The 25,407-nt window shown below is 41.2% G+C and overlaps 2 protein-coding genes and 1 long non-coding RNA gene across 8 annotated transcripts; all 3 read left to right on the top strand.

The window, feature by feature from the left end:
• The first annotated feature begins 483 nt into the window (after positions 1 to 483).
• On the top strand, positions 484 to 6,346 carry LOC108892930 (ribonuclease inhibitor-like). 3 transcript variants are annotated; one of them, XM_018690718.2, is made up of 9 exons: positions 484 to 1,310; positions 1,415 to 1,588; positions 1,685 to 1,858; positions 1,952 to 2,125; positions 2,220 to 2,393; positions 2,489 to 2,662; positions 4,251 to 4,424; positions 4,557 to 4,603; positions 4,822 to 6,346. In XM_018690718.2, the coding sequence occupies exons 1-9, from the start codon at positions 484 to 486 to the stop codon at positions 5,211 to 5,213; spliced, it is 2,310 nt and encodes a 769-aa protein (XP_018546234.2). In that variant the 3' UTR covers positions 5,214 to 6,346. The 3 variants fall into 3 exon arrangements, with proteins under 3 accessions (XP_018546234.2, XP_050924103.1, XP_050924102.1); XM_051068146.1 differs by lacking the exons at positions 1,685 to 1,858; positions 1,952 to 2,125; XM_051068145.1 differs by lacking the exons at positions 1,952 to 2,125; positions 2,220 to 2,393.
• Positions 6,347 to 8,105: 1,759 nt separating this feature from the next.
• Positions 8,106 to 18,127, top strand: LOC108892932 (interacts with SUPT6H, CTD assembly factor 1). The gene is given in 19 exon segments (XM_051068154.1): positions 8,106 to 8,332; positions 9,128 to 9,174; positions 9,177 to 9,212; positions 9,283 to 9,762; positions 9,803 to 9,947; positions 10,064 to 10,129; positions 10,508 to 10,634; positions 10,636 to 10,716; positions 11,014 to 11,071; positions 11,155 to 11,264; positions 11,987 to 12,137; positions 12,216 to 12,298; positions 13,150 to 13,279; positions 13,365 to 13,482; positions 13,557 to 13,668; positions 14,123 to 14,179; positions 14,504 to 14,560; positions 14,658 to 14,769; positions 16,260 to 18,127. Coding segments are annotated over 19 exon segments (2,139 nt in total). The 5' UTR covers positions 8,106 to 8,289; the 3' UTR covers positions 16,386 to 18,127.
• A 2,780-nt stretch (positions 18,128 to 20,907) lies between these two features.
• LOC127140210 (uncharacterized) lies at positions 20,908 to 25,191 on the top strand. 4 transcript variants are annotated; one of them, XR_007810567.1, is made up of 3 exons: positions 20,908 to 21,515; positions 23,046 to 23,159; positions 25,151 to 25,191. It is a non-coding gene; the product is annotated as an uncharacterized LOC127140210 (long non-coding RNA). The 4 variants fall into 4 exon arrangements; XR_007810565.1 differs by lacking the exon at positions 25,151 to 25,191 and adding an exon at positions 23,868 to 23,896; XR_007810568.1 differs by lacking the exons at positions 20,908 to 21,515; positions 25,151 to 25,191 and adding exons at positions 21,567 to 21,628; positions 23,868 to 23,896.
• The last annotated feature ends 216 nt before the right edge of the window (positions 25,192 to 25,407 follow it).

The raw sequence follows: 25,407 nt of genomic DNA, 5'->3' as shown, positions 1-25,407 counted from the left end.
CCAGGTTGTGTTCATCTTTGACGGTCTGGATGAGTGTCGACTTCCTCTGGACTTCCACAACACTGAGATCCTGACTGATGTTACAGAGTCCACCTCAGTGGACTGTGCTGCTGACAAACCTCATCAGGGGGAAACTGCTTCCCTCTGCTCGCCTCTGGATAACCACACGACCTGCAGCAGCCAATCAGATCCCTCCTGAGTGTGTTGACATGGTGACAGAGGTCAGAGGGTTCACTGACCCACAGAAGGAGGAGTACTTCAGGAAGAGGTTCAGAGATCATGTACAGGCCAGCACAATTATCTCCCACATCAAGACCTCACGAAGCCTCCACATCATGTGCCACATCCCAGTCTTCTGCTGGATCACTGCTACAGTTCTGGAGGATGTGTTGAAAACCAGAGAGGGAGGAGAGCTGCCCAAGACCCTGACTGAGATGTACATCCACTTCCTGGTGGTTCAGGCCAAAGCGAAGAACATCAAGTATGATGGAGGAGTCTGAGACAGATCCACACTGGAGTCCAGAGACCAGGAAGATGATTGAGTCTCTGGGAAAACTGGCTTTTGATCAGCTGCAGAAAGGAAACCTGATCTTCTATGAATCAGACCTGACAGAGTGTGGCATCGATATCAGAGCAGCCTCAGTGTACTCAGGAGTGCTCACACAGATCTTTATAGAGGAGAGAGGACTGTACCAGGACAAGGTGTTCTGCTTCGTCCATCTGAGTGTTCAGGAGTTTCTGGCTGCTCTTCATGTCCATCTGACCTTCATCAACTCTGGAGTCAACCTGTTGTCAAAAGAACAGTTAAAATCCAAAAGGTTTGAAGTAAGAAAACACAAACCTTCAACAAGACATTTCTATGAGAGTGCTGTGGACAAGGCCTTACAGAGTCCAAATGGACAACTGGACTTGTTTCTTCGCTTCCTCCTGGGTCTTTCACTGCAGACCAATCAGACTCCCCTACGAGGTCTGCTGACACAGAAAAGACACAACTCTCAAAGAAACCAAGAATGTAATGTGACTGAGTACATTAAGAAGAAGATCAGTGACAATCAGTCTCTAGAGAGAAGCATCAACCTGTTCCACTGTCTGAATGAACTGAATGATCGTTCTCTGGTGGAGCAGATCGAACAGTACTTGAAATCAGGAAGTCTTTCCTCAGATAAATTCTCTCTTGCTCAATGGTCAGCTCTGGTCTTTATCGTGTCATCAGCAGAAGATCAGAGCGTGTTAGACCTGAATAAATACTCTGCTTCAGAGGAGAGTCTCCTGAAGCTGCAGTCAGTGGTCAAAACCTCCAAAAAAGTTCTGTAAGTACACATATATCCACGGAAATTAACTGTATCTTTTTCTTTAGTCGAGACAAAACACATTTTTATTATTGGTTTGTTTTGTTCCGCTGATTCCTCCTCAGACTGAACGGCTGTAACCTCTCAGAGGAAGGTTGTAAAGCTCTGGCCTCAGTCCTCAGCTCCCAGTCCTCCAGTCTGAGAGAGTTGGACCTGAGTAACAACAACTTGCTGAATTCAGGAGTGACGCCTCTGTTTGCTGGACTTGAGGATCCACACTGTGCACTGGAAGTTCTCAGGTTAGTGATCAGCTGTTTTGTATTAATGACTCTCTGAGCTGTTATGTACTTACAATATTGAGTATGCAAATATTTTTTTCTGGAATCCATCCTCAGGCTGAGCGGCTGTAACCTCTCAGAGAAAAGCTGTGAAGCTCTGTCCTCAGTCCTCAGCTCCCAGTCCTCTAGTCTGAGAGAGTTGGACCTGAGTGGCAACGACCTACAAGGTTCAAGGGTGAAGCTTCTGTCCACAGGACTTAAGAGTCCACACTGCAGACTGAAGGTTCTCAGGTTAGTGTTCAGCTGCTTTGTATTTATGACTCTGAACTGTTGTGCACTGAGAACATTCAGCATGTGAATGCATTTCCTGTAATTCCTCCTCAGGTTGAGCAGCTGTAACCTCTCAGAGAAAGGCTGTGAAGATCTGTCCTCAGTCCTCAGCTCCCAGTCCTCCAGTCTAAAAGAGTTGGACCTGAGTGGCAACAACTTGCCAGATTCAGCAGTGACGCCTCTGTTTGCTGGACTTGAGGATCCACACTGTACACTGGAGGTTCTCAGGTTAGTTTTCAACTGTTTTGTATTTAAAACTGTCTGAGTTGTTATGTACTTAAAATATTGAGTATGCAAATATTTTTCTGGAATCCATCCTCAGGCTGAGCGGCTGTAACCTCTCAGAGAAAAGCTGTGAAGCTCTGTCCTCAGTCCTCAGCTCCCAGTCCTCTAGTCTGAGAGAGTTGGACCTGAGTGGCAACGACCTACAAGGTTCAAGGGTGAAGCTTCTGTCCACAGGACTTAAGAGTCCACACTGCAGACTGAAGGTTCTCAGGTTAGTGTTCAGCTGCTTTGTATTTATGACTCTCTGAGTTGTTGTGCACTGAGAACATTCAGCATGTGAATGCATTTCCTGTAATTCCTCCTCAGGTTGAGCAGCTGTAACCTCTCAGAGAAAGGCTGTGAAGATCTGTCCTCAGTCCTCAGCTCCCAGTCTTCCAGTCTAAAAGAATTGGACCTGAGTGGCAATGACCTGCACGATTCAGGAGTAACGAAGTTGTCTGCAGGACTTGAGAATCCACACTGTACACTGGAAACTCTCAGGTTAGGATACAGCTGTTAGTAAACAGTTAAACATTGAACCTTTTATATTTGTTTTCCTGAAGCTGCATTAAGTGTGATAGTGGTATTTTATTGAAGAGGTTTGCAGACAGATATCATCAGAGTAGTGTTTTGGTTTTGAATCGGGTTGTGATGGCAGCAGATTAAACAAGGCATCCCAGATGTCCCTCTCCTCAGCAATGTCTTCTAGCTCCTCCTGGGGGATTGTGAGATGTTTCCTGGTCAGATGAGATACATAATCTCTCCAGTGTGTTCTGGGTCTGTCCCAGAGACTCCTACCAGTTGGACATGCCTGAGACAACTCCAATGGAGGGCACCCAGGAAGGCATCCTAGTCAGATGTCCAGATTACCTCAACTGGAACAAAAACTCTACTCCAACCTCCCCCATGATGTTGGAGCTCCTTACCCTCTCTCAGGCTAAAACCTTCCATCCTAAGGAGGAAACTAGTTTCAGCTGCTTGAACCTGATCTCTTGCAGTCTTCCATTTCATCCTACCCTTACTCAGAGATGACACCCGAAGATACTTTAACTCCCTCACTTGGGATTGGAACATTTTCCACCAACTGCGCCTTCAAATCCCGTCCATGAAGATCAGAACCCACCAGAAACGTGTTTGACTTTCTGACGAGTATACGGACGCAACTCTCACTATGGTTGTCTTTGGTCTTTAGTATGTTGAAGGCAACTGGACTTCTTTTAGGTTCCTTAGAGACATTTCACCTCTCAACCGAAAGACTTCTTCAGTTCCAAATTGTTCTGAGAGTCATTGACCCACCCTGCCATCATGTGAGTCGTTAGGATCACATGGGTTGAGGTGTGAATGAGGGTTAAACTGCTGTGGAAGGGATCTCAAGACTGTTGATGTCATTAGCCACCACACTCACTATGGTTATAGAGGGACTGGATGGCTTGAAGTAATGGCCCCAGAAACCCATACTCCTGCAGTACCCCCACAAGAACTTGGCTGTAGGCTCTCTCCAAGTCTAGAAAGCACATGTTGTCTAAATGGGCAAACTCCCATGGCCCCTGAAGTAGTCCTGAAGTCCCCCATAAGAATTAAAGAGTCCCCACGTGGTGCCCTTTCCAGGATCCCAAGAAGGTCAGACACACCAAACTGCTGTTGGATTCATTAGAACAAACAACATTAAGAGCCCTCCTCTTGGTGACTTGCAGTCACATTGAGACGCCCTCCCTGTTCTCTAGGGAGTATCCTCACACTGGCCTACTGCCTCTTTCCCTGGACGACTCCAGAAAAGGATAGAGTCCAGCCTCTCTCCAGGAGTTTGGTTCCAGGGCCAGTGTTGTGCATGGAGGTGAGTCCAGGATTATCTAGTTGGTACCACTTCACCTCCCGCACCAACTCTGGTTTCCTCCCCACCACAGAGCGAATATCCCATGTCAATGTCCTGGATCTGGATGCCTGGGTACCCAACCCGACCTGCCACCCAGCTAGTACAGCACCTGACCCTGATTCCTATCCCTGCAGGTGGTGGCCCCATGTCATTCATTTGGGCTGAGCCCACCTGTTACCTCTGTCTCCCAGTCAGTCATGTGTGGTGTGTTTTCAGTCTGTCAGGTTGTCTGATCGCAGAGGAAGGCTGTTCTTCTCTGGTCTCAGCTCTGAGCTCCAACCCCTCCCATCTGAGAAAGCTGGACCTGAGCTACAATCATCCAGGAGACTCAGGAGTGAAGCTTCTGACTGCCGGACTGGAGGATCCGGATTGGAGACTGGACACTCTCAGGTATGGACAGATGGACAAACAACAGAAGCTGTCATTGTTTCTCTGTCTCTGACTGACTGAGGAGCTGCATGTTTAATGGTGGATGTTTATGAAGGTGAATGAAGCTGATTGTGACTTTATCTCTTCCTCCAGGGTGGACCAAGGTGGACCTCAGAGACTGAGACCTGGTCTGAGGAAGTGTGAGTGTGTTTTAAGTTTGATTCATGAGCTGCACATGTTACAGTAGATTTTTACATTTTCTTGGATGAAGTACAAAGATGAATTTCTCCAGTCCTATGAATGGTTAAAAAACAAACAGTTTTGTAACTGGCCACATGGTGGCACTATTGTTCATAAATATTATTGAAGTTGTTGATGAATCAACAGATGATAAACTCTGTCTTGTTCTCTCCATCAGACGCCTGTGAACTGGAACTGGACATGAACACAGTAAAACGTAGCCTCAAACTGTCTGACAACAACAGGAAGGTGACACATGAGATGGACTATCAGTCATATCCTGATCATCCAGACAGATTCGCCCACTGTCCTCAGCTGCTGTGTAGAAATGGTCTGAGTGGTCGCTGTTACTGGGAGGTCGAGTGGAGAAGAGAGGTTTATATAGCAGTGAGTTACAGAGGAATCAAGAGGAAAGAAAACAGTGATGAGTGTTGGTTTGGAAGAAATTATCAGTCCTGGAGTCTGTTGTGCACTGATGCTCATGGTTACTCTGTCTGGCACAATAATATAAAAACATCCATCACCACTCCTCCTCCTCCTCCTCCTCCTCCTCTGTCTCTAACAGAGTAGCAGTGTATGTGGACTGTCCTGCTGGCTCTCTGTCCTTCTACAGAGTCTCCTCTGACTCTCTGATCCACCTCCACACCTTCAACACCACATTCACTGAACCTCTGTATCCTGGGTTTGGGGTCTGGTCTGGTTCAATGACTCTGTGTCAGGAGGTCTGACTCCAGGTCAGCTGCTGAATCAAAGTTCACTATCACAGTTCACTTGTCCAACATCACGTTGGTTATCAACATTTTAAGACTTGTGTAAAATAACTTTCATTCATTCCATATCTGAGTTACATGCAAACCACAATACCAGTGGTGCTGGGATCCCTGTTGTACCTGCTCAGATTTATATTTTTATGTATTTATTTCTCTGAATCTTTGAAAAAAAAAGCCAGAAAAAAGTAATAGTAGTGAAACTGTCAGAGGTTGTACATAATGGTGCACGTCACATAGGAAAAATTAAATGTCTACTCGTAGGTGGCGCTATAATCAACATAAGGTTGTTTTGGCCAGTCACTCCAACATTGTACATCGCACATTTATAAACCTTACAAGGACTCGTTCCCTGAATTTAGCTGAATCTCCTGATACAATGGACCACGTCCATTTCCATTATAATGTTTTCCTGCAAAATACTGTGAAACCTACTTTTTCAAACTCGTCTTAGGCAGTGAGTCCACACATACAGTCTGTGGACTCTGATGATCCAAAGTTATTGAAAAAATGTTTATGATCCAAAAAATGCACAAATTATGAAGGAACAACTTTGTATAGGTTGCAGTCAAAACAGGAAGTGATGCGTAGCTTAACAACAATCACTCCATATTATCATGAAACTAGGTGGCGCTATTGTTTCACAATCCTGTAATATGTTAAAATGATTATGTAGGATCCAACAGAAAACTGCTTCACCAGTTTCTACATGAATCATCGGTTCATCTGTTCGTCATGTCACAGAAACAACATCATTATTTAAGACCAACCTCACCACTTTTGTAAATCTTGTCACTGAAGACTTCCAGTTGTTTAACTTCTCACCTGGTTGCAGTGATGTAAACTTGTACATTACCTTTTCATGTTTGCAGGATGTGTATGTAAATATGTGCTGTACATGTATGTGTATATGTACCATAATAATTATTATTCTTTCTTTTGTTGTTTTTTCTTGGTTTTAGAACTAAAACACATCAGAGTGTTAAACTGTCCCTAAGTCCTGCTCAGTGTGTTTGATGTAAAGAGCAAATTTTAACTTTAGTTTATCAGTCTGACGCTGGATGGATGTTATTAAATCTTAGCTAGCTAGTTAACATTAGCTCACTCAAATGAAAATTAACTAACCGCTGTTGGTCAGATGATGTCTGGCTAGTTAGCTAGCTAAAAACCTTTCTTTGCCATGTTCAGAGGAAACTTATCGTCAAAAACAAAAATAGACAGAAAATGTTCGTATCGTATCGTGTTCCTATCGATATTGATTTGTTTTGAAAATGTTTACCAGAAAACTTGATTGTGCTGTTGTATTTAGCTTTATACTGTACACTGCCCTCCTGTGGTCACGGCATGTAACTACCGTAGATGTAGCAACTACATCTACATGGAGGAGGAAGGACAATTGTCTAAATAATATTTAGACAATTCAATGAAGTTACACACTGTGTCCACAGGAGGGCAGTGTAACACTTTCAAAATAAATTAATATCAATACAAACATTTCCAACTTAACTGTTTTTGATTGTACATTTCCTCTAAAGGTTAATTTATGTACAATAACTAAATAGACTAAATAGAATAATACAATAAAGAACAGACTAAAGATAGAAGCATATCTACTGTGCATGTGATTAATAAGTAAAACATCTACATTTGTATATTAAAAAACACATTTTATTGTTGCTGTAAATTGTTGTGTTTCTGGTGATAATAAACTTATTAATCAAAATTATTTTCCATTTCATCAAAGTCCCAATATTACACATTGTAAATGGAAATTACTGTCAAGACTGATAAAAGAAAGAGAAGAAGAAATCAGGGCTCTGCCACTGCCTCAGGCTGTGAGGTATCTGGATGTGATATCTGCGCTGCAGCTACACGTTTGTTGGGTTTTTTCGTTTGGATGTGACGCCTGCTTCAGTGGCTCATGATGTCCTCTCTGCTGGGTCTTGACCCCGGTTCAGTGGCTGCTCTGCGGGGCGTGTTTACATGTCCCATACTTCATGTGTTGTATTGAGTGAATCCACTGAAAGGGAACGTAATGACTGTAATAAGTACTGTTCCCTGAAGGAGAGGAGCCAGGTACTATAGGCTGTCAAACTGAGAGATGACGGTGCTGACAGGTGTTTCATGTACAGGTGGGACCTCACATACACTGTCACAGCTCATCTGCCTTGAAGGCGTGAATAGAGGTGTGTTCAGTCAGGCCACGCGGGGGCGTGAGATCCCATACTTCACGTGTTGAACTTCGCACGCGATCACAAATAGAAGTTTAAAGGTAGACACAACAGAACACCAGCGCTTCCGGTACATACTTTCAAAATAAATTAGTCTAGATACTATCACTTCCGGTGAACATTTAAAAAAGTTGAATATTTTGAATTATTTTTTTTATTTGTAAGTTTCCTTTGAAACACTTGCTTGTTTTTTCCTGAAGACTTGCTTAACCAGTTTTCCCATTTCATCACATCTAAGTCACACATTGTAAATGGACTAATGAAATAAACATAATAAATAATAAACAACAGATAATAAACATACATTAATATTTAATACATTAGTGTATGTTTACAAAAAGCTTATTTATTGCGTGGAGTTACGTACAACTCATCCGTTTTTTTTAATCGCAGGTAAAGTCGCTGATTTGTTCTTCTCCGTGTTGCCAATAAAGTTTGAGTTTTAAAAACCTGTGACGCCGTTACGCAGCGACCGCATGCGCAGATGACGCAGCTACTCCATTTTGCAGTAGCTAGCTGAAGCTGTTAGCTTTGTAAACGCGTCGTTACTTTGTTCGAGTTAATTTTCCCGCTTTGAGATTAAAGTAGAGTAAACGGAGAATCGTCTCCGGGTCCAGGTCTGACTCTGAATCTTTCTTCGTCGGAGAAATGGACGGAGAAGAGGACGACTTCATGTCCGGGAGCCGCTCCGGTAAAAACCGTCTGCTTTGTTTCCCATTTAAACTAACAAACCGGTGTAAACTAACGCGGTCCGTTTACTCCTCATCACCCGGTGTTTAGTCCAGTTTAACTTCTCGAACATGGTTCACAGCAGGTTATTAGTCCTTTAACTGAGCGGGTTAGTTAGTGGACAACAACCAGGAAACGTTTCAGTCCTGAAGCAGCGACTCGGTTCTCCGTCACATTAACCTGAGGAAGTCTTAGTGTTTTATCACCGTGAGGACTCAGGTTGGATCTGAACCCGACAGCGAGTCTCTCTGATTCAGAGGTGGTTGGTTAAATAACAAACATCCCATAATAATCATCTGTTGAAATGAAGGGACGGTTAATGAGCAGGTCTGACAGATTTCATCTCACTTCATGTGTTTAACACTCAAACCTTAAAACGTGCAGTTTTCCTATGGAGTTTGGTGCACAGACTGTTTCTGCTTCTGAAGGTGATTTATATCTAAAGAGCTCTGTGCAGAGTCCAGGATGAAAACTGAGTCGTAGACCCAGATGATCTGCTGATAGACTGACCCAGATCCAGGTCTCTGCAGGTCTTTGACTCTCAGCTCTTCTGTTTCTCATCATGTCTTGTCTCAGGTGGAGGTGGTGCAGGTGAGGGTCTGAAGCAGGAGACATGAAAAACAGAAGCATGATAATGAGAAGGCTGGTCCTGGTCCTGGTCCTGAGCAGGACCCCACATCTCTGTGTCTGTCTGTGTGTGACGTCAGTGCTGGTCTCTGTAACCCTGAACCTGTGTTGTGTTGTTTCTGACCTGCAGACGATGGAGGCGGCACTCCGGTTCAGGACGAGCACCCGGCGTCAGGATCGGCGAGGAGGTGAGGAGCGACAGACCCCAGTCTGAGGTCTGGAGCCGGGTGTGTTTAACCTGTGGTTCAGGTTCTGTCTCTGACCTGACGCTGTTTGTCTCAGCAGGACGAGGGCAGTAACGACGAGGACGCCTCCCACGCCATGGAGACGAGCGGCGCAGCCAGCGGCTCCGACAACGAGGACCGCCGAGGGGCCGACAGCGACTCGGAGGCCGAGGCCCCCGGGGGCCGCGGCGATGACAGGAGCGACTCGGAGGCGGAGGCTCCTCGGCCGGCCGACAGCGACGACGACTCCCCGGTCAAACGCAGGATGAGCGGATCGGACAACGAGGAGTCGTCACCAGTCAAACACGACGAGGAGGTGGAGGGGTCGTCTCCCACCAAACGCAGGGGGAGCAGCTCAGACATGGAGGAGGGGGAGGAGCCACCCAAAGCCGCAGACAGCGACTCGGAGAACGAGGACGCCAAACCTGCGGCGTCGAACCGGTCCAACGCCGACAGTGACTCTGACACAGAGACGCCTGCCAGACGCAAGGCAGCACAGATAGACTCTGACGAGGAGGAGGAGGAGAAACAGCAGGAGGAGGCAGAGGGAGGAGGAGGAGGAGGAGGAGGAGGAGGAGGAGGAGGGGAAGTGGAAAGCTGTGATGCAGTCTGACAGCGAGGAAGAGGAGGAAGGAGGGAGGAGGAGGAAGGCTGCAGCAGGAAGTGATGGAGAGCAGCAGCAGCAGCAGGAGGAGCAGAGAGACGACAGCGACGAGGAGAAGCCAGGTACTGACCTGAGATCAGACACCAACACTGACTTTATCACACAAACAACTGCTGACGATGACGTGTGTGTGTGTGTGTGTGTGTGTGTGTGTGTGTGTGTGTGTGTGTGTGTGCAGTGAAGAGGAAGAAGGCCATCCTGTCCGACAGCGAGGACGAGGACGAGGAGAAGGACGATAAACCAGGTGAGTTAGTGGCTCAGAGCAGGTTGATGAACCTCACCTCTTCTCTCCTGTTGTCTCTGTGAGATGAGCAGGTAGAACTCACCTGACACCTGAGTCAGCGTTTTCATATTTCACTCAGTGAGTCTCCATCACTCTCTGACAGAGAGGTTAGGATTTGTATAGAACTTATTTAACATTCAACCTGAGCCAAAATGACTCAACACACGGTCTCCATCCATCAGAATCCATCAGAATCTGTCTGTGTGTGATGGTGCCTGTCTGTTCCTCAGGTCTGATTTCTGTTGTTAGTCGTTATTTCTCGAGCGCTGACGAATCAGAGGAAACCTGCGTCAGCTGTTGTTTCATGTCGAGTCTTCACGTCACTCTCTGTGATCGTAGCAGTGAAGAGGAGCCGGGCGGTGTCGGACGACGAGGACTCGGACAGCGACGGGGGGTTCGGAGGTCCCGACAAGAGTCTGGCGGCCAAACTGAGAGAGCTGGGCTCGGACAGCGGCAGCGAGGACGAGGCGGACGAAGGCGGCGACGGGGAAGAAGGACGAGAAGGCGCTGTTCGGCAGCGACAGCGACTCCGGAGAAGACGAGGAGGAGTGAGTACTGATCAGACCAGGTCCAGCTTGGTTTACAGCTCAGGGATCTGCTGAGGAGGCGGTTTAAACAGAGGAGGAGTTTGATGTGACGTATTCAGGACTTAACAGAGGTGACACCTGGTCTCAGTCTGTAACAGAAACTTTCAGCAGCTGTTTGTTTTGATTTGGAAAAGAATCAAATAAAGCTCCTCAGTGATCAGAACTTTAATGTTCCCAAAGAAAAACAAACTGTTCAAATGAAAACAGGTTTCAGTCCTCAGAGGCAGCTGGTTGACCTTTGACCTCTGTTTCTTTCAGGAAAATGATCGCAGACATCTTTGGAGAGTCTGGAGACGAAGAGGAGGAGGAGTTCACGGTGAGGACGAAAACTCAGAGCCAGTCAGTCCCCATCAGGAACTCTAAACCTGAAGGTGTTTTATTCTGTGTGTGCGTGTGCAGGGTTTTAACCAGGAGGACCTGGAGGGGGACAAGAAGGAGTCGAAGGAGAGGAAGCAGCAGCTGGAGGAGGAGTCGGACTCTGATGAAGGAGTCGACCGCAGCGGTCAGGAGTAAGAATCACACAGGTCCTCAGAGCAGATCAGAGTCCACTGTGAGCAGGTGTTCACTGTGTTTATCAGAGTAACTTCAGGTGTAACTTCCTGTACTATGAAAGGTGAACAGGTTTCACCTGAGGTTCTCTAAAGAGCGTCTGTTAACATGAAGTTCATACTGAACATAACAGCATTACATTCATACATATACAGCCTGGTGTTCCAGGCAGAACATCATTAACAGGAACAGCTCATTCTCAGACATGTGACCACGTGTGACTGTAATCCAAGTATCTGAGAAATGATCACATATGTTCTGTGTCCTTCCATCTCATATTACAGATTAAGAATCCAGAGAACATGTGACCAGTCTCTCTGTCTTTGTTGGTTTGACATTGTGTCGTTAGAGTCTCTTTAAATTCCTCTAAACCCACTGAATTAACGTGCGCTCTTCATCTGAGAGATACGGTGCACGCCCCTTTAATCAACACGCACTAACTCTGATTAAGTTAACACCGACTCAACTGACCCACATCTGAACCACCGTCACACCACTTCATGTTCCTGCTTCATGATGAATCACATTCACAAACATTCAGTTCTTACTGTTGCATTTTCTGCTGCAGAGGAAACTGCAGCTTCTGACCTTTGACCTGACTTTAAAAGTTTCAAAACAGCATGTGATATAAAGAGTGTGTGTGTGTGTGTGTGTGTGTGTGTGTGTGTGTGTGTGTGTTCAGTACTAGCTTCATGTCCGACTTCGACATCATGCTCGCTCGGAGGAAAGCCATGAACAGCAGGAAAAGGAGGCACCGTGACGGAGGGACGTTCATCAGCGACGCCGACGACGTGGTCAGCGCCATGATCACCAAGATGAACGAGGCCGCAGAGGTCCGCCCTTCAAAATAAAAGCCCCACACTGAGGATGATTGTCTGCTTCCTGTGTCACTGACTGTGTTGTTTCAACAGGAGGATCGAACGCTGAACAGTCAGAAGAAACCAGCTCTGAAGAAACTGACTCTGCTGCCACAGGTCGTCATGCACCTGAAGAAGTAAGAGCTGCTGGTTCTTTATTGATCAGATCAGCTGTGACAGGAGGAATCAGACTTTCCTGTTAGAGCTGCACAGTTTAAAGTCTCTGCTGAGCTCACTCTGCAGCACAGTTCAGGTCTGTCCACAAACAGCACGACGTCAACAAAGAGTCCAACACTCTGCTGTGAATGTCCAGCAGCTGAAGCTCCTCTGTGTCCTCGTCCTGTCTCTGTCTCTGTGTCTGTGTCCTCATCCTGTCTCTGTGTCCTCATCCTGTCTCTGTCTCTGTGTCCTCGTCCTGTCTCTGTGTCTTTCTCTTTGTCTCTGTCCTGTCTCTGTCTCTTGTCTCTTTGTCTCTTTGTCCTCGTCGTGTCTCTGTGTCCTTGTCCTGTCTCGGTGTCTCTGTGTCCTCGTCCTGTCTCTGTGTCTCTGTCCTGTCTCTGTGTCCTTGTCCTGTCTCTGTGTCTCTGTCCTGTCTCTGTCTCTTTCTCTTTGTCTCTGTGTCTCTGTGTCTTTCTCTTTGTCTCTGTATCTCTGTCCTGTCTCTGTGTCTTTCTCTTTGTCTCTGTGTCTCTGTGTCTTTCTCTTTGTCTCTGTGTCTCTGTCCTGTCTCTGTCTCTTTGTCTCTTTGTCCTCGTCCTGTCTCTGTGTCTCTGTCCTGTCTCTGTGTCCTTGTCCTGTCTCGGTGTCTCTTTGTCCTCGTCCTGTCTCTGTGTCTCTGTCCTGTCTCTGTGTCCTCGTCCTGTCTCTGTCTCTTTCTCTTTGTCTCTGTGTCCTCACAGCTCCTGAACACAGGCTGAGACACTCACTATGATCCTGTGAACGTGAAGCGGGGTGCTGTGTATTTCATGGTTTAAGTTGTGTCTCTCAGACAGGACCTAAAGGAGACGTTCATCGACAGCGGCGTGATGTCGGCCATTAAGGAGTGGATCAGTCCTCTCCCAGATAAATCACTGCCTGCTCTGAGGATCAGGGAGGAGCTGCTCAGGATCCTACAGGAGGTGAGGACTCTGTCTGACCTGCAGGTGGCAGCTTCAGCCTCCAGGACCAGGACGTGGTTCAGTGTTTTCTCTGTGTCTCCTGCAGCTGCCCAGCGTCAGTCAGGAGACTCTGAAGCACAGCGGGATCGGCCGGGCCGTCATGTTCCTCTACAAACACCCCAAAGAGTCTCGATCCAACAAAGACCTGGCTCTCAAACTCATCAGTAAGAACCTGTCGCCTCGACACTCTCTGCTGCTCATGTAGAAGCTGATGATTAATAAAATGTCTCCTGTCCAGACGAGTGGTCGCGGCCCATCTTTGGTCTGACGTCCAACTACAAGGGGATGACGAGAGAGGAGCGACAGCAGAGAGATCTGGACCAGCAGATGCCTCAGAGACGACGACTCAGGTACTGACCTGAACCACAGCTTCAGGTTTCAGGAGGCAGGAGAGGACAGAAACCATGTAGAGTGTAGGTGGTCTGATGGACCGTTGAGGATCGACACTTACTAAGAACAATAATTATGATAAGAAAGACCAGCTCAAAGTGGAACATGTGGAAATAAGATCAGAAATGAAAGGAGAGTTTCAGACAGCTTTAAAAAGTATTAAAGGTGGAATAATTCAGGCTGTGGTTCATTGTGCTTTAATGGAAAAAGATGCAAATGACCTTGAAGGTAATGAAAAGTTATCGTGACTCTGAATCTAATTGTTTAACGTCAGTTTCAGCTCAGTCCAAACACAACCTGTTTCCATCCTCTGTCCTCATCCTTCAGTCCGTCCTCTGATGGTTTTATTTTATGTTCTTCTCTCAGTTTTCTTCTTTCATTCCTCTTCATCCTTCCATTTCACCCCCCCCCCAGTCAGCCTCAGAAGGTGGAGAGGGCGGAGGAACCCGACGTCTTCTCTCCACCGATCAGGTTCAGTCATGTGATTGCATGGTTGCACTGAAAGCCTGAAACAGAGTGTGAGAGAAGCGCTGAACCTCCTCTTCTTCTCTGGTTTGAAACGAGTGTGGAGAGCAGGGAGTGTTTCAGCCCGGAGGTTTCCAGACGACAGGTCCCAGTCACCGAGTCGCTGACTAACTGCTGTGAGGTGGAGAGTGCTAATAATAGCATGGAGACTCTGCCGCTGACTGTGGACGTCCTGCTCAGTTTAAAGCTCAGCTTTGTGAGCTCTGCTTGTTTCCTCCAGGTCACTGTTCATCCATCAGGATATAAACCACAGTGTCTCTGTCCTTTCAGCTCCGGAGGTCAGACGCCTCGGAGAGACCTGGAGAAGCAGCTCACTGGAGAGGAGAAGTGAGTCCATGTTGAATCACAGACTCTCAGAGAAACAGTTTGTAATGGAATCAGTTTAGTGGAGGTGTTTCTCTAACTGGACTCTCTCCGCCTGCAGAGCTCTGAGACCCGGTGACCCCGGGTTCTGTGCCAGGGCTCGAGTCCCGATGCCCTCCAACAAAGACTACGTGGTCCGACCCAAGTGGAACGTAGAGGTGGACTCCAACAGGGTGAGTACACGTGGAGGTTGATCCAGGTGTGAAGGTGTTGGATAAATCCTTATCACTCCATGCAGTCTCATTGAAGTGCACTAGAAGACAGTAAAGAACTGTTCATTATTAAGGACAATATTTAACAAATAGTCAGTTTCTCCCTGACAACATGAAATAACCCAGTTATCAAGTATAATATTAAAGCAGAGCTGTTATTTGAGTTCAGTATATTAAATGAAATCTGAACTCATTACCTGTGTCTAATGTTGAACTGGTTAATAAATGAAATCATTAAAGAAACTTAAGCTTTTAAATAAATGTTCATCAATAATTAGCAGGAATATTTAGTGAATTATTGGAAAGTTGAAGCGTTAGAAAAGTGTTTTATTTAGACGAGGTTTTTGGCAGCAGGTGGTTTTATTCTGAAGGTGTAGATGGTGCTGATGATGAGTCACTTCCTGTCAGCGGAGGTGTGAGGTCAGGAGCTGAGCTGTGATTGGTCCTCTGTAGAGCGGCTATAAGAAAGGCATCAGCCTGCTGGAGAAGCACAAACGTCGCTTCGCAGAGGAGAGGAAAATGCGGCGTCCACAGGGAGCCGTCAAGATCAGCATAGAGGGAAACAGGATGCCCCTGTAGTTCCTGCTGCCGACCTGTGGGGGGCAGTAAGTCCTTGTGCATGGTGTGTCGTGACGCTCCGCTGTGTGCTGAAGAAGAGACGCACAGATGACACCTGACCACACTAACATGGCCCCTGTGTGGAGTCATGAGAGTGTGTTATTACTGCATGACCACTTCACCTGCGTTTACCTGTAGCGTCCAGGTGACATCACTTCCTCTGATTGGTCAGATTCATTTGTGACATCAGCTTTTTGTCGAGCTAACCAGATTCATAGACCAAGAAGAACTCAAACCTGTAACTGAAATAAAATTACCAACACGCCACAGTAAAAATACTCGATTACAAGTAACAGTCTTACTTAAATAAAAGTACAGAAGTATCATCAGGAAGTCGTACTTAAAGTATCACAGTAAAAGTACTTTGAGTAGTGTTTTCCTGTTGTAGCTGCTCCAGGTGGAGCTGGTTTTAACTCTGAGATATTTAGGCTGCTGGTTCCCAACATAGGGCTCAGGCCCCTCCAGAGGGTCACCACATAAATCTGAGGGGTCGTCACATGATTCATGGGGGAGGGAAGATGAAACCTGCAGTCAGTTTTTGGACTCGGCTTTTATGAGACTTTCTGCTGTAGTTTATAGATGATTATTAACAGGTAAAGAGTGAAGCCTCGTCTCTGAGGAGTTTAACTCCTGCACGTCTCTGGAGAAGTGAAGTGATGAAACACAGCTTCTGTCCGAACTGCTCTCTGCTGTTAAAATGTTTCCCACCTGTTATGTAACGTGTGTGGTTAGATGTGTTGAACCTGCAGGCATCAGTGCAGTCAGATTTACCACCCTCGACCTGTTTCTAACTCACAGTTTGTGTTGACTTGATGTTTCTGTGTCTGTTTCAGGGTCCGATGAAGAAGGGTTTGTCCCGCGTTGATAAACAGATGCGTAGATTTGCTGACATCCGCCGCCTGACGAAGACGGGTCACGCTGTTAAAATCAGTGTGGAGGGAAACAGGATGCCGCTCTGATTTTAACCTCTATAGGATTTATTCACTTTTTTTTTCTTTTTAATGTTCTGTTCCTGAACAATCCCTCACTTGCCCCCCCCCCTCAGGTCCAGCTCTGCCTTGCTAAAGGGCTGAGGTCAAAGTGTGAACTTTGAAATCACAGACTCACCTGTGTCTGGTCAAAGAATAATAAATCCAGAATGATCCTTGGAATGAAAGCTTATTGTTATTTATGTTAGCAATCAGCTATGCTAATTTTGTATTAGCTTATGTTAGCAGTTAGCTTTATCTCTAAGTCTGTTATGCTATCTAGCTAATGTTAGCAATCAGGTGACTTGGCGATAAACTAATGTAACAAAGTCCATCGTATTAGCTAATGTTGGCAGGTAGTAATGTTCAAGATGCTTCTTAATGTTAGCTTATGTTGGCAGTTAGCTACACAAGATAATCTACAACATTAGCTATGTTATAGGTAGCTGCATTAGCCTTATCTCAAAACTTAGAAGGTCCATTACATTAACTTATGTTAACATTCAGCTACATTAGCATTAGCTCCACATCAACAGGATCCTCAACATTAACTAATGATAGCATTATGTTAAACCTCTAAACCAGCTAATTAACATTCATGTTTATCTCCAAGTTCTTAACGTTAAATGATGCTAGCAGTGAGTAGATAGAATTTTAGCTAATGCTAGCTTTACATCCAAGCCAACCATAATTGTTAATGTTAGCAGTTAGCTACATCAGCTTGTGATCATGTAATCTAATGCTAGCACTATGTCAGCTCTACATTCATATGCTAACATTTAGCTTTACCTCAAAGTTTATAATGCAGATTTTTAGGTAAAGCTAATGTAGCCATGGCCATAATGTTAGTAGTCTGCTACATTAGCTTTTTCTCTTCAATCTGAAGGTTTGTTATATTACTTTATGTTAGCAGCTATGTTAGCTTTTCCTTCAAACCATCACCGTCCATCTTCTCAGTTCATTTCTGTCAGTAATTGACTCCTTTTTTTAAAACAAGTGCAAAAACCTGCCAGAGCTCCAAAGAGTTTTCTGGAGATGAGTGTCTGTTTAAAACAAGATGAATGTTCCAGAGTCAAGAAAATGAATTCTCGTAAATACTCTTAGAATATTGAACTTAAAATAAATACAAATTGCTCTGCAGTGCTCTGTTTTTCCACTTGTTTTAATAAAACTTCAGAATCCCTTCATACATGAAGCTGACCTGAATTTCTAACTTATCACAGCAGCTGTTTCTCTTCAGAGCCACCTCAGGATTCAGTGTGAGAGTTTTTACCTTTAAACAGGTGATTTTATTTTAATGCTGTCATCAGTAAGCAGGTGGAGGTGACGTTAAACTGCATGATGTGATGCTGACAGGAAGTGGGTAGTATAGAGATGACGAACCTGATCCAAGGATTATTCTGGTGAGATTTAGAATTTTTTTTGTCCAAAGTAAAGTCAAGTTCTCCAGCACTGGATTCAAGAACAAACCCACCCCACCCCCGCCCCCTTTCGTCTCCTGAATGTGAAAGTGTGTGTGTGTGTGTTTTGCTGATAGGCTGGCTGCAGGGCTGAACTCACACAGATAACACTGATCCGGATCAGTCTACACCTTTAAACAGACTCCAGGACCCTGTAGTGAAGATGTCAGATCTGATCCAGAGTCAGTTTGTTGACTGTGTGAATCAGCTCGTCTGTCTTCACTGTTCTGGATCAGATGATACTTTTCTTAATAAAGACTCAACAGAAACTCACCTGTACTCTGTCAGCTCCTCTGTCACAGCTGTAGGTCGTTACAGGAAGTTCACTCTCGGTTTGTTGGGTCAAGTCAGTTTCACATCAAACACACAGGAAGTAGAGCAACAGCCAGAAACCCTCTCTACGTGACAGTTACTCGAGTGTTTGCTGTGATCAGGCTTCACAGTGTCTTTGTGTCAGAGTCCAGGGCTGATGGTTGCGTATATTAAATTTCTTCCTGTTTTGATTGATCAGTGCTTAGTTTCAGTCATTAGTGTTGAACAGAAATTTGTCAAGAAGCCAGAGTCTGGTTCAGGTGCCGTGAGCTTCAGGCTTCTTGATGTCACTGAATGTAACTGTAATTATTTCATCAAAATGTCCATAAATAAACAGAAAGCTGCTTTTTCCTGACTGATATCTGAGTTCATCAGTCAGATAAAACACACATTGACCTTCAGAACCAAACAGCTTCAGCACTGTGATCATTTACTCTTTGTGCACTAACAGCAGTAAGAAGCATTAACGTCAGAGTCTGACCTCTCGTTTCCACTGCAGCAGCCTGTTCAGCCACAGTCAGCCTGTAAATCAGATTTATGGTTCATGTCGTACAGTGATGTTGTGCTGATACAGCACTCATATGAACCTGAACCAGCTGCTGACAGGATATTGTTATTATTTCATATTGTTTCATACTGACCTCAGCATCGAACCCGAGGGAGTTATGATGCATTCAGGTGATACCCTAAAAAACTGCAAGATAGTTTCATTCAACAGTTTACCTGGGAAATTCATTTTCAAATAATGTCTCTGCCAACAGGATAAAATTCTAACTTAAAATCTGACCAGTATGTTTCATATTTGTGAAATGTAATCTGTATCTTTTCTCAGTGCCTTTTCTGATGGTATTTAGGGTCGTTGTAGGTTTTAAAAAAAAAAAATTGTTTATTCCTGAATTTAGTGTTACTACGCTGTGTTTCTAACAAAACAGTCTAACCTTCTTTATGCCATTTCCCTAAATATACACTTAAAATAATCTGCACAGAGAGGCTGGAATGAGGAGAGCAGCAAAGCAACAAAGTTGGAGACGAGAAAACCAACAAATCGTTGCTTTTTGGCTTCAGTTTGTTAGCGCTGTGAGAAACTTCATCACTGAAGAGGTCTGGATGATAAAACGAGCTGTTTCTGTTGAAAATGAGTGAGGATGGGAGAACACCTGTGACTGAGGTAAAGTGAGCTAGTTAGCGGCGAACGTTAGCATTAGCAGTGAGCATTAGCATTACCTTTGGCTATAGCCATAGTTCTCTCTTTTAATGATGTTTTCATCACGTTTTTATACTAAAGTAATCCATGACAACAATCCATGTATTTCTGAACACACTCTCCACAGACTACCATGTCTCTGTTCAACGTCTTTAATAACATCCAACTGCTTCTGATACAGTTATTGATGAAATAACTGAATCCTGATCAGTTAAATGATGTTAATAGAGACGTGTCAGGTGGAAACAGAGAGTCATTACATTTAATTACTTCTATAGAATTGCAATTTAATAACTACTAAAAATGACTATATTTAAATACTTTTACATTCATCTTAATTAGTGTTAAATTATTACATTTACCTACTATGAACTAATGTAATTACTATGTTAAATACTTAAATATTATTTAATTACAGCTAACATCTAATTTAGTTACTGTTTTACAAATAATAATTATTAATAATAATTATTATTTGTTGCTATTATTGATTAACAGCCTCTAATGTTTTGTTAAATGTTGTGGTTCATCTGTAATATTGAATATTTCTCTGTGTTTTCATGGTTAAACTGCTGATGAGGAATAGGTAGTAATGTATTGATCATTTTCCTTTGTATGTTTCTCTTTGGTTTCCTCCAGGTGTCACCACTTCATCCACAACATCGTCCATGATCGGAGAGACATTGTTGAGGATGAGGGAGACATCGTCCATGACCAGAGATGTCTATGATTGCACTGACATTCTCCACAATTACAGAGAGTCCTCATTAAGTAAAGAAAATCTTTGAGACCAGGATAGAGGCCTACAGGTAATTCAGCTTTAAATGGTAAATGGACTGTACTTATACAGGACTTTTCTAGTCATATCAACCTCAAAGTGCTTCACACTACATGTCACATTTACTCATTCACGCACACACTCACATCGGGGCGATTTTGGCCAAGGATACTTTGACATGTAGACTGGAGGATCGAACCACCGACCTTCTGGTTGGTGGGTGACCGCTCTACCTCCTGAGCCACAGCTTTGCATTAACTGTCCAATACAGAGCACTGACATTAAATTGTTTGTGTTCTGTATTCAGTGTATCAGAAAAGTGTAATAATGACAAGTAATATGCACTATTAAAATAATGTACAAATAATCTGTATGAACACAGGTAATGTAAAAGTAATTAGCAATATCAGAAAATGAATGTAGTAGTCAAAGTAATCTGTTACTAAATGTAGTCTGCAACAGTAATAGCTATGTTTAAGTTTAGAAGTAATATGTAATAAGTAATATGTATTAGTAAAAGTAATCTAATATTAAAGGAAACAGTAAAAATAACCTGTAATGTAAAAGCAATGCAGAAGACATGGCTAAAAAGGTCATACTATACTAAGGTGTCGAAAACTGTCCAAAAATGTCATATTACAATAAGGCGTCAAAAAATTTCAAAAAACATCATAGTATAGTCAGGTGTCCAAAAATGGCTAAAAATGTCACACTATACTATGGTGTCAAAAAATGTCAAAAATTAATCATACTATAGTAAGGGGTCAAAAACCATCAAAAAATGTCATAGTATAGTAAGATGTCAAAAACCATCAAAAAATGTCATAGTATAGTAAGACATGAAAAATGGTCAAAAAATGTCATAGTATAGTAAGATGTCAAAAATGGTCAAAAAATGTCATAGTATAGTAAGATGTCAAAAATGGTCAAAAAATGTCATAGTATAGTAAGACATGAAAAATGGTCAAAAAATGTCATAGTATAGTAAGATGTCAAAAACCATCAAAAAATGTCATAGTATAGTAAGACATGAAAAATGGTCAAAAAATGTCATAGTATAATAAGATGTCAAAAATGGTCAAAAAATGTCATAGTATAGTAAGATGTCAAAAATGGTCAAAAAATGTCATAGTATAGTAAGACATGAAAAATGGTCAAAAAATGTCAGTATAATAAGGTGTCAAAAATGGTCAAAAAATGTCATAGTATAGTAAGACATGAAAAATGGTCAAAAAATGTCATAGTATAGTAAGACATGAAAAATGGTCAAAAAATGTCATAGTATAGTAAGACATGAAAAATGGTCAAAAAATGTCATAGTATAGTAAGACATGAAAAATGGTCAAAAAATGTCATAGTATAGTAAGGTGTCAAAAACCATCAAAAAATGTCATAGTATAGTAAGACATGAAAATGGTCAAAAAATGTCATAGTATAGTAAGACATGAAAAATGGTCAAAAAATGTCATAGTATAGTAAGGTGTCAAAAACCATCAAAAAATGTCATAGTATAGTAAGACATGAAAAATGGTCAAAAAATGTCATAGAATAGTAAGACATGAAAAATGGTCAAAACATGTCATAGTATAGTAAGGTGTCAAAAACCATCAAAAAATGTCATAGTATAGTAAGACATGAAAAATGGTCAAAAAATGTCATAGTATAGTAAGATGTCAAAAATGGTCAAAAAATGTCATAGTATAGTAAGGGTCAAAAACCATCAAAAAATGTCATAGTATAGTAAGATGTCAAAAATGGTCAAAAAATGTCATAGAATAGTAAGACATGAAAAATGGTCAAAAAATGTCATAGTATAGTAAGACATGAAAAATGGTCAAAAAATGTCATAGTATAATAAGATGTCAAAAATGGTCAAAAAATGTCATAGTATAGTAAGGGTCAAAACCATCAAAAAATGTCATAGTATAGTAAGATGTCAAAATGGTCAAAATAGTATAGTAAGACAAATGTCAAAAATGTCATAGTATAGTAAGTGTCAAAAATCAAAAAATGTCATAGTATAGTAAGACATGAAAAATGGTCAAAAAATGTCAGTATAATAAGGTGTCAAAAATGGTCAAAAAATGTCATAGTATAGTAAGACATGAAAAATGGTCAAAAAATGTCATAGTATAGTAAGATGTCAAAAACCATCAAAAAATGTCATAGTATAGTAAGACATGAAAAATGGTCAAAAAATGTCATAGTATAGTAAGACATGACAAATGGTCAAAAAATGTCATAGTATAGTAAGACATGAAAAATGGTCAAAAAATGTCATAGTATAGTAAGACATGAAAAATGGTCAAAAAATGTCATAGTATAGTAAGATGTCAAAAATGGTCAAAAATGTCATAGTATAGTAAGACATGAAAAATGGTCAAAAAATGTCATAGTATAGTAAGGTGTCAAAAACCATCAAAAAATGTCATAGTATAGTAAGGGGTCAAAAACCATCAAAAAATGTCATAGTATGGTAAGATGTCAAAAACCATCAAAAAATGTCATAGTATAGTAAGACATGAAAAATGGTCAAAAAATGTCATAGTATAGTAAGACATGAAAAATGGTCAAAAAATGTCATAGAATAGTAAGGGTCAAAAACCATCAAAAAATGTCATAGTATAGTAAGACATGAAAAATGGTCAAAAAATGTCATAGTATAGTAAGTGTCAAAAACCATCAAAAAATGTCATAGTATAGTAAGACATGAAAAATGGTCAAAAAATGTCATAGTATAGTAAGACATGAAAAATGGTCAAAAAATGTCATAGTATAGTAAGACATGAAAAATGGTCAAAAAATGTCATAGTATAGTAAGGTGTCAAAAACATCAAAAAATGTCATAGTATAGTAAGACATGAAAAATGGTCAAAAAATGTCCATAGTATAGTAAGGTGTCAAAAACCATCAAAAAATGTCATAGTATAGTAAGACATGAAAAATGGTCAAAAAATGTCATAGTATAGTAAGGTGTCAAAAACCATCAAAAAATGTCATAGTATAGTAAGGTGTCAAAAACCATCAAAAAATGACATAGTATAGTAGGACATGTCAAAAATGGTCAAAAAATGTCATAGTATAGTAAGACATGAAAATGGTCAAAAAATGTCATAGTATAGTAAGGTGTCAAAAACCATCAAAAATGTCATAGTATAGTAAGATGTCAAAACATCAAAAAATGTCATAGTATAGTAAGATGTCAAAAATGGTCAAAAAATGTCATAGTATAGTAAGGTGTCAAAAACCATCAAAAAATGTCATAGTATAGTAAGATGTCAAAAATGGTCAAAAAATGTCATAGTATAGTAAAGAATGTCAAAAACCATCAAAAAATGTCATAGTAATAGTAAGACATGAAAAATGGTCAAAAAATGTCATAGTATAGTAAGATGTCAAAAACCATCAAAAATGTCATAGTATAGTAAGACATGAAAATGGTCAAAAAATGTCATAGTATAGTAAGGATGTCAAAAACCATTCAAAAAATGTCATAGTATAGTAAGTGGAATGGTCAAAAATGGTCCAAAATCAAAAAATGTCATAGTATAGTAAGACATGAAAAATGTCGTCAAAATAAAAATGTCATAGTATAGTAGGACATGGTCAAAAATGCAGTCAAAAAAATGTCATAGTATAGTAAGGATGTCAAAAATGGTCAAAAAATGTCATAGTATAGTAAGTGTCAAAACCATCAAAAAATGTCATAGTATAGTAAGACATGAAAAATGGTCAAAAAATGTCATAGTTAGTAAGACATGTAAAATGGTCAAAAAATGTCATAGTAATAGTAAATGGTAAAAATGTCAAAAAATGCCAGTCAAAAAAAAATGATCATAGTATAGTAAGACATGAAAATGGTCAAAAAATGTCATAGTATAGTAAGATGTCAAAAACCATTCAAAAAATGTCATAGTATAGTAAGAATGTGTCAAAAAGCCATAAACATAAAATGTCATAGTATAGTAAGTAAAGTTGAAAAATGGTCAAAAAATGTCATAGTATAGTAAGACATGAAATGGTCAAAAAATGTCATAGTATAGTAAGACATGAAAAATGGTCAAAAATGTCATAGTATAGTAAGATGTCAAAATCAAAAAATGTCATAGTATAGTAAGAAAAATCAAAAATGTCATAGCAAAAATCAAAAATGTCATAGTATAGTAAGACATGAAAAATGGTCAAAAAATGTCATAGAATAGTAAGACATGAAATGGTCAAAAATGTCATAGTATAGTAAGACATGAAATGGTCAAAAATGTCATAGTATAGTAAGGTGTCAAAAACCATCAAAAAATGTCATAGTATAGTAAGATGTCAAAAACCATAAAAATGTCATAGTATAGTAAGACATGAAAAATGGTCAAAAATGTCATAGTATAGTAAGATGTCAAAAATCAAAAAATGTCATAGTATAGTATGAAAAATGGTCAAAAAATGTCATAGTATAGTAAGGTGTCAAAAACATCAAAAATGTCATAGTATAGTAAGCAAAAATCAAAATAGTATAGTCAAAAATCAAAAAATGTCATAGTATAGTAAGGTGTCAAAAAATCAAAAATGGTATAGTACATGAAAAATGGTCAAAAAATGTCATAGTATAGTATGAAAAATGAAAAAATGTCAATAAAGGTGTCATGTCATAGTATAGTAAGACATGAAAATGGTCAAAAATGTCATAGTATAGTAAGATGTCAAAAATGGTCAAAAAATGTCATAGTATAGTAAGGTCAAAAATCAAAAAATGTCATAGTATAGTAAGATGTAAAATGGTCAAAAATGTCATAGAATAGTAAGACATGAAAAATGGTCAAAAAATGTCATAGTATAGTAAGTGAAAAATGGTCAAAAATGTCATAGTATAGTATGAAAAATGGTCAAAAATGTCATAGTATAGTATGTCAAAAATGGTCAAAAATGTCATAGTATAGTAATCAAAAAACAAAAATGTCATAGTATAGTAAGATGTCAAAAATGGTCAAAAATGTCATAGTATAGTAAGACATGAAAAATGGTCAAAAAATGTCATAGTATAGTAAGGTGTCAAAAATCAAAAACATAGTATAGTAAGACATGAAAAACAAAAAATGTCATAGTATAGTAAGATGTCAAAAATGGTCAAAAAATGTCATAGTATAGTAAGAAAACCATCAAAATGTCATAGTATAGTAAGATGTCAAAAATGGTCAAAAAATGTCATAGAATAGTAAGACATGAAAAATGGTCAAAAAATGTCATAGTATAGTAAGATGTAAAAAC

This window comes from Lates calcarifer, unplaced genomic scaffold (genome assembly GCF_001640805.2).
Source record: "Lates calcarifer isolate ASB-BC8 unplaced genomic scaffold, TLL_Latcal_v3 _unitig_2514_quiver_845, whole genome shotgun sequence".
Classification (NCBI taxonomy): domain Eukaryota; kingdom Metazoa; phylum Chordata; class Actinopteri; family Centropomidae; genus Lates; species Lates calcarifer.
Note: the sequence above shows the minus strand (reverse complement) of the source record. Positions and strands in the feature narration are given on the sequence as shown.

Coding starts and splice junctions, on each gene's coding strand:
- LOC108892930 (XM_018690718.2), top strand. CDS start 484: ATGATGGAGGAGTCTGAGACAGATCCACACTGGAGTCCAGAGACCAGG. Junction 2,126..2,219: donor TGTACACTGGAGGTTCTCAG/GTTAGTTTTCAA, acceptor ATCCATCCTCAG/GCTGAGCGGCTGTAACCTCT. Junction 4,604..4,821: donor GAGACCTGGTCTGAGGAAGT/GTGAGTGTGTTT, acceptor TCTCTCCATCAG/ACGCCTGTGAACTGGAACTG.